General features: G+C 36.8%; 1 protein-coding gene across 6 annotated transcripts in view; it reads left to right on the top strand.

Moving 5' to 3' along the window:
- Positions 1 to 7,805, top strand: part of LOC144198153 (syntaxin-3-like) — a 29,047-nt gene extending 21,242 nt beyond the window's left edge. For all 6 annotated transcript variants that reach the window (XM_077719033.1, XM_077719029.1, XM_077719028.1 and 3 more), the window contains 2 exons: positions 2,277 to 2,387; positions 7,491 to 7,805. In XM_077719033.1, coding sequence (XP_077575159.1) covers positions 2,277 to 2,387; positions 7,491 to 7,568 — 189 coding nt within the window. In that variant the 3' untranslated portion in view covers positions 7,569 to 7,805. The remainder of the gene's footprint in view (positions 1 to 2,276; positions 2,388 to 7,490) is intronic.
- The last annotated feature ends 326 nt before the right edge of the window (positions 7,806 to 8,131 follow it).

Raw genomic sequence — 8,131 nt, 5'->3', positions numbered from 1 at the left:
TTGTAGAAAGACCGGAAAAATTGATTGTCTGTAATAAAAAGTCGACAAAAAACAAGCTTTATTGAAACAAGAAACGTTGTCTGCTCGAGCGCTCACGAGCAGCGCGCATATACCGTATATCACTAATTGTCGCGAGTTTATCGTCGATGCAGGCGACTGGGGAAACCACCACCATCCAGTCAGCCGCAGAGGAGCACACAATAGCGCGCCGGCAACGCTTAACCACAGACGTATGCGCACAGCGACCGGCTTAATGCATCAGCTATCAATTTTTATGATTCGAGGTGAACTGCGCATTGGTCTATTAAAAGAAACGAAATTAGCGAATAATATCTGAGGCGCCTGTCTTCTATTTATTTAAGCTTCGTTCGTTGGAAAGGGGTAAAGAGGGGGGCGTTGGCATTTTGGCCCGGCGGTGAAGGGGGCGTTGGCATTTTGGCCCGGCGGTGAAGGGGGCGGTGGCCAAAAAAGTTTGAAAATCACTGGGTTAGAGGCTTCATTATTAAAAAAAACACATCTGGAAACAGTGCAACCCGGAGGAAAATCAATGAAAGGAAGGTATCAGACAATTTGGAATTATTTAATAAGTACTGGTGGACAAAATATAATATAGGATTCAGATATTTCTTAGGCCAGCAAAGAAGGTCTTGAAGGCCCTGATGGCCCTCCACTGTATCTATCAACCTGCCTAACTATCTCATCTCTCACTCTCTCTCTATCTCTCTCCCTCTCTCTATATCTATCTCTACCTCCACCTCTACCTCTATATATATATATATATATATATATATATATATATATATATATATATATATATATATATATATATATATATATATATATATATATATATATATATATATATATATATATATATATATATATATATATATATATATATATATACACATATATATATATACATATACATACACATACACATATACATATACATATACATATACATACACATATACATACACATACATACACACATACATACACATATACATACACACATACATACACATATACATACACATATACATACACACATACATACACATATACATACACATACACATATACATATACATATATATATTCCGTCTGCTGCCGTGCTTCCAGCGTACCACACTGTAATGTAGTATGCCAGGATGCTCTCCACAGTGGCTCATAGAAGGTTACCAGTAGTAAGTGTCCAAGTTGTTCCTCCTGAGTACCCTCAGCTTCTGGGCGTTCTTCACCACTGCTGTTGTGTTGGTAGACCAGGAGCGCTTGTCCGTGACGTGGACGCTCAGGAATTTGTAGGACTGGACCCTGTTTAAGCATGCTCCATTTATGAGGAGTGGGGCCAGATCTTTGTTGCATTTGCAAAGTCCAGGATTTCTATTTCTATAGTTTTTGTGGTTTTTAGTGTGAGATTGTTCACCAAACACCACAAACACCGTTTGTTGAGGTCTTCCTGCCTGTTTGGATTTAAGTTGCCTTTATGCAGTGCTGTTAACGGATATTTTGAAAAAAAATTATCCGACGATATTTCCCTTTGGCGACTTTTAATAATGTAACTATAATGCAACAAACAAATGTTGTCAAAGTGAGCGATCTCATGATACGTGAACACTTTATGGATGTGTTTTTTCCACGAACACAGAAAGTTCGTGAAATTTCTCCAGCATTTATTTGATTTCTGCTATAGGAATGCTTTCTGCTTTCTCGTCTGCCTTCTCGTTAGATTCGTCCTGTATTTCCGAGTGTTCCATTAACGCGAGTAAGTTTGTTTTTATGCCTCTCAACCTAGTCGTCAATGTCTTCCTGGTTGACCACTTCTTTTAATTCACACTGGTAATATTCTTGGGAGGCGTGAAGGATTGGATTGGAAAAACTCAACATAAAAACAGTCAAAACTCTGTGATGACGAACATCGGTCAAAAGTACAAATGAGATAATCTTGAAACATGGACAGTGGTTGTTGTGTGACAGCCAATGAGAGCCCAGTAGAGTGTAGCAAGGTTCTTTATTGAGAATCAATGCATCCATGATAATTTCAAAATAAAATAACGGATAAAGAAATGCATTTACTTTTTGGGGGATTTCGTAACTTGGATCTAATTTCGTAGTTCAAGGCACTCATTTGCATATAAAAAGCTTTCGTAACCTGAAAATGTCGTCCCTAAAGGCATTTATAAGTGGAGGTATGACTGTTTATAATTGTCTGCCATCTAGGGGTGGTCTCTTTATTCACCATTTCTATTTCTTGCTATGCTATCTCTTAGGGTGGCATGATTGACAGAATAGAAAGTAACATGGACCAATCAGTGGGCTTTGTAGAAAGAGCAGTGGCTGACACTAAAAAAGCTGCAAAATTCCAACAGGAAGCACGTAGGGTAAGTATGGCTTGATTTTTCGAATGCAATTAAATATTTCCCTCATTAAACATCACTCACAACTGATCATCAAAATTGTCTACGTAATAATTTGTAAATATACAGAAATTTTACTCTAGAAGTAATAATTTATATTTTAAATTGTGTATTAAATGTGCTATAAGGTGGTACCTTGACTTACAGATGCTCCAATTCATGAGTCAGAAAAAAATAGTAATGAACCATTCATGTTTTGATTTTTTTATTTTATTTTTTTTATCACTGTCTTAATCAGAAATTTTACATTCACTTCAGGCACTGCACAGGATAAGAATTGGGGTTGGAAGTACTGGTGTTATAAGTAAATACGGTAAAATGCTTTCCCACAGCCTTTTAACCCTAGAAAGGTTGCAGGGGTTACATTTCACAGTTCTGAAATAGAGGGGTACCCTTCATATAGAGGGGCACCGTCTTGCTTAGGAACCATTTTCCCCCCGGTAACCAGTCTGATACAATGTATCCGTATTGGGTGCCAAATTACGAGTCCGTAATTATCATTTATTTGGGTCTTTTGCCGAGAAAACACACCTTATGGAGAAGCACTACCAATTTCGTCATACACAGTTTCTGGGTATGATGACAATTAGGCTTTTGTTGTTGATGGTGATGACAAAGCCTATGTCCGATTATTATATATTAAGAAAAAATATCTAACGTGGTATTTCTGAGGTACTGTATGAATCAAATATGGCCCAAAGCGAGGGCACCACGAGGATTAATTTTTGATAACAGATTAAGGGCTATATCTTTTGCAACAAAACCCAAGTTAAACAAGACTGTATAAACATCTACATTTATTTTTATGATAATATAGATGTTTGACGATTTCCACTGTTTAAATGCCTGCTCAGCGCTTTTTTGTCTCGTGTTAGAGTAAAGCGCTACATTGACTTCACTCAGCGAAGCCAATGCAAGTTTCCTTAGCATATTCAACAATCAATTTTAAGCTTTTCCAACATTCACTCTTACCGGTACCAGTGCATATTTAGTTTACCCTTCATTTCTTGCGGTGTGAATGTGAAGTGCGCAGAGCATGCTCTGGCTCTGCGGCTCCGCGTCCAATTGAGATTACATTACACAGCGCCTTCTCTTAAAAATTCCAAATTATTTATTTTATAATTTTCTTATTTCTTAGTTTGTTATCCACACCGTTTTACTATACATTTTTATAAAAAATGTATTTATTTTTAAAAACTGAGCAGGAGAGAACACATCGTTTTGGTATAGATTATTTTTTTTCAGCGGGAGAGAAGCCCAGCCCGAGCTCAAGATCTTACCTCTAATCAAAAGCACATTATTAGGATCAATATCATAAGGAAGTAAATATGCCTGTATTTGTAAATGCAAAATATCAAATTATTCAATTTGAAAAAAAGAAATAAGTTTATGTTGTTGAGAACAGCATGCTTTTTAATGACAGAAATTTAAACAATTTTGGCCGGCCCGGTGGCTCGAGTGGTTAGCGCTTCGTCCTTACAGCTCTGGGGTCTTGGGTTAAAATCATGTTCCACCTGTGTGGAGTTTGCATGTTCTCCTTGGGCTTGCGTGGGTTTCCTCCGGGTACTCCGGTTTCCTCCGGGTACTGCGGTTTCCTCCGGGTACTCCGGTTTCCTCCGGGTCCCCCGGTTTCCTCCGGGTACTTTGGTTTCCTCCGGGTACTCCGGTTTCCTACCACATTCCAAAAACATGCAATTGCCCCGAGGTATGGGAGCGAGTGTGCGTGTTTGTCCATCTCCTTGTGCTCTACAATCGCCTGGCCAACGATTCAGGGTGTCCCTGTCTCTGGCCCGGAGACACCTGGGATTGGCTCCAGCACCCCCCGTGACCCTAATGAGGATAAAAGTGGTTCAGAAAATGAGATGTGATGGGATGGGAAATTACAATTTTCGCACCAGAAGTTAAAGATGTTGAAGTTCTAATGTCGAAATATCTGGATTCCACAGTGCAAAGAAATTGATTGGGAAATATATTTTTTTTCTACATTGACAAATGCATGTATTACAAATATGGTTGCTGCTTAATAAAATATTCCTGTATACTCTTCCCATTACAAGAGTATTCAGGAATATTTTGTATATTTATAATGTGCTAAAATCATGCAGAAAATAGCATTTAATGATTAAATACAGATACCGGCGCTCTTTGGAAGCTTAAACCGAGCCCAGGGTAGTGATTTCCCCGGTAAAAGACAGCCATTAACGTCAATGGCGAAAAACCGCAAAATGCACTAAAATGACTTTAAATCCAGCCGAAAACAGCATTAAATGAATAAATATGAATACCGCACCATAAATAAAAGTACTGGCGATTTTTATAGACTATAACTGAGCACAGGGTGCTTGATTTCCCAGTAAAAAGTGCACTTTAAACCTGGTACCCGACCCAATTGCAGTAAAATTATTTGTCCATCAGGTGGAAGTATTCTGCCGATTTAAATAAGAACAACATTTTAATTTTAAATAATTTCCCATTATTTTAGGAAATATATATTCAAATGATTTGCTGAGAACCTTCATTCAAAGATTAATCACAATGTTTTCTATGCTGGTGTAAATTACAGTATATACTGTTATAACTACTTTTATTACTGTTATAATTACTTTGTTTGGCCGTGAATAAATGCCCTTCTTATTCTAAATGAATGTTGTTATCTGTAACTTGTTATTCTAAATGAATGTTGTTATCTGTAACTTGTTATTGTTAATGAATGTTGTTATCAGTAACGGACCGTAAATGGCTGGCGGGCCTAGGTTGAAAACCTTGTACACACACACGACCGGGGGCGGGACGAGCGTGTCAGCTAAATGTTCTTCAGCTAGATAGTCGGTCGGCCAAATAGTCGTTCGGCTAATACTACGTTCGCCCAGATGGCCTTTCGGCGATTTAGCTGTCGGCCAGATGTCAGTCGGCTAAATGTCTTTCGGCAATTAGACCGTGTGCCGATGTTTTTTTGTATATGTTGCAGTTTTAGCTGCAGTAAAAGTTTTACACACCATAGTTATTGAGGGTTGTGTGGATTCAGGTGGAGCACTACTTTGAAGCAGGGCCTTGAAAATATACATTTTTGTTTCAGAAATATATTCGTCTCGCAAAATAAATATATTCAAATTTTCGCCATAAAAAACATCAAATAAAAATTATTGTAATATTTTTCCATATCCAGTTTTTAATATTTTGCAAATTTACAATAATACTAATAATAATTATCGGACATAGGCTTTGTCATCATCATTGACTCGACACAAGCCGAATTGTCATTGTGAGGGCTAAATCCGCAACAACAAAATAATCTTCAAGCAGAGGAGGCACCAAGCATGTAATAGTTTTAGACTCTGTCGGCCTTCTTGGAGTGGTGCGTGGCAGGCTGCTTTCCACGACTGTCGCGTCTCGCTAGCTTCTTTGTCCCACTGTACTTTGTGAGACCTGTAGCGTCTGCCAGCGGGCGGCAGCTGGAACAGGTTGTGACCAGGGTGGTATGGGTCCCTGACAATGTTCCTGGCTCTGCTGAAGTAACGAGGGCTGGCAATGTCTTCCAGTGAGGGCACAGAGCAGCCGGCGATCTTAAACAAAACAAAATAAGTGTGTACATTAAGTGTTACACTTATCAAACATGACTACCTATTGAGTTCTGACATTGAGCGCGTGCACTGTCTAGAATTTTCTCCAGGGCACAAAATTCCTCGGTATGCCACTTGAAGGAATTAATCAAATTATATTTTAATAATTGGGTGAAAATTCTATTAGCGCTTAATGTGAGAAAATTGTTATTTTTTAATGGGGAAAAATAGATTTAAACCCCAAAAATAAAAATATGATGACCTCTGGGATTACAACCCCGAAAATCCCACAAAAATCAAGTAAAAAATTGTGTTTTTTCGGTTCGCGGTTGTAGATTTATATGAAAAAATCGAAAACTATGGGGAACTTTTCGAAAGAGCATTGATATGATACGAGCGATGAATCGTGATCCCAAAATGGAGTCTGACCAGCGCTTCGTTCTTCTTGGACATGTTGAGTACGGAATAACATTCGCAATTAGTGGTTCGCAACTCAACGCGTGCATGGGGAAATGCATGAGCCAATCAACTAGCTCTAAGTGTCCCAACCAATAATAGCATGGTACTTCTACTTACAAAATTATTTTCTTAATGATAAATGTATGTAATGTATGCAATGTCTGCATTATCGAATGGGGTGGAATAGCATGTGGTGGCGAAGTAAACATGCGTACACATACAGAAACATACAACTTGACAAGTTAAAGTGATGTTATGCATACTGAGAAAAATTCAAGAAAATAAAATGCTTTAGAATTCTGTGACGAAGAAGCTTTTGGTCAGTGGCTCCGCTTGTGACCATTTCCTCATTAATGGTTGGTTCTGGCATCCGCCTGAAGCGTGCCTTTCCCCCCTTTCGTAGTCGGTGGACGCTATCACGCTGCAGTACGCTAACGTTACCGTATTATGTAGACAACCATAGGAGGCCAGTGGTGTTGGGAGATATGCAACTCGAACACGACAATTTAAAACCAGAAACCAAAATACTGGTTGCAGAAACTGTTTACAATGCGGCGATGTTTGATTTTGTTTGTAACCTGAATTTTTTTTGTATCTTGGGGCAAATTGTTTGCCCTTAAGGATTTTCGTAAACTTAATATATATCTTTAGAAGCATTTGAAAGTAGAGTTATCATTGTACATTGTATTGTATATTTTTTCACATGTAATATTTTAAATCTATGAAACAATATAGTAATTTGTTCTTACTTTAGTTGTTTAAATATAATACCCGACAGGAGTGATTTGGTCACCTTGACGCCCTTTTTTGGTATTCATATTTGAAGTAAAAGTTATTACCTTTTTATTAATCAAATGAATACGTGTTCCTCTTTCGGCTTGAGTTTATTAATGGGATTTCCTTAGTTTTAATGGGGAAGGTTAGTGTCAGGTACAAGCTTGTTTGAGGAATACATTAAATTCTTAAGTCAAGATACCACTGTTAAATTTAGCTAGTAATGCTTGTAATGCATAGTTGTGATGTTTTTTCCCTCATGCATTCTCTGAAGAAACAAATGATGATCTTCTGTTGCTGTGTACTCTTGGCTGTTGTCCTCGGGTCATTTGTCTACAGTTTTATAAAATAAGGACGAGTTACAAAAACTAGCAGTACATAACTTTAAATAAATGAAGAGCTATGTATTTGAAGTGGCATAGAAAGGCCTTTATTTTGCTTTTATTGTAATTTGAAAAACCTGGACACTGTTTTATGACACCATACAATAAATGACTACCATCTAGAATGAAATCATTTGCAAAGAATGTGAAGAATATAACTTGAGAATTGCTAGGTTGTGTATTAATAAAGAATTATCCGAGTGAAACCAGTTGTCTGTGTATATTCTAGTTTAAGATTACTACCAATGTGTGTATGTATATGTGTACATATACATGTGTAAATATATATATATATATATATATATATATATATATATATATATATATATATATATATATATATATATATATATATATATATATATATATATATATATATATATATATATATATATATATATATATATATATATATATATATATATATATATGGATATAAATGTATATTTATATATGTATATTTATTTATATAAATAAAAATAAAAATAAAAGTGTGACAGCTTGTTCCTCAGACACTAATGGCGAAATAAGG

The sequence above is a fragment of the Stigmatopora nigra genome, chromosome 6, assembly GCF_051989575.1.
Source record: "Stigmatopora nigra isolate UIUO_SnigA chromosome 6, RoL_Snig_1.1, whole genome shotgun sequence".
Classification (NCBI taxonomy): Eukaryota; Metazoa; Chordata; class Actinopteri; order Syngnathiformes; family Syngnathidae; genus Stigmatopora; species Stigmatopora nigra.
Note: the sequence above shows the minus strand (reverse complement) of the source record. Positions and strands in the feature narration are given on the sequence as shown.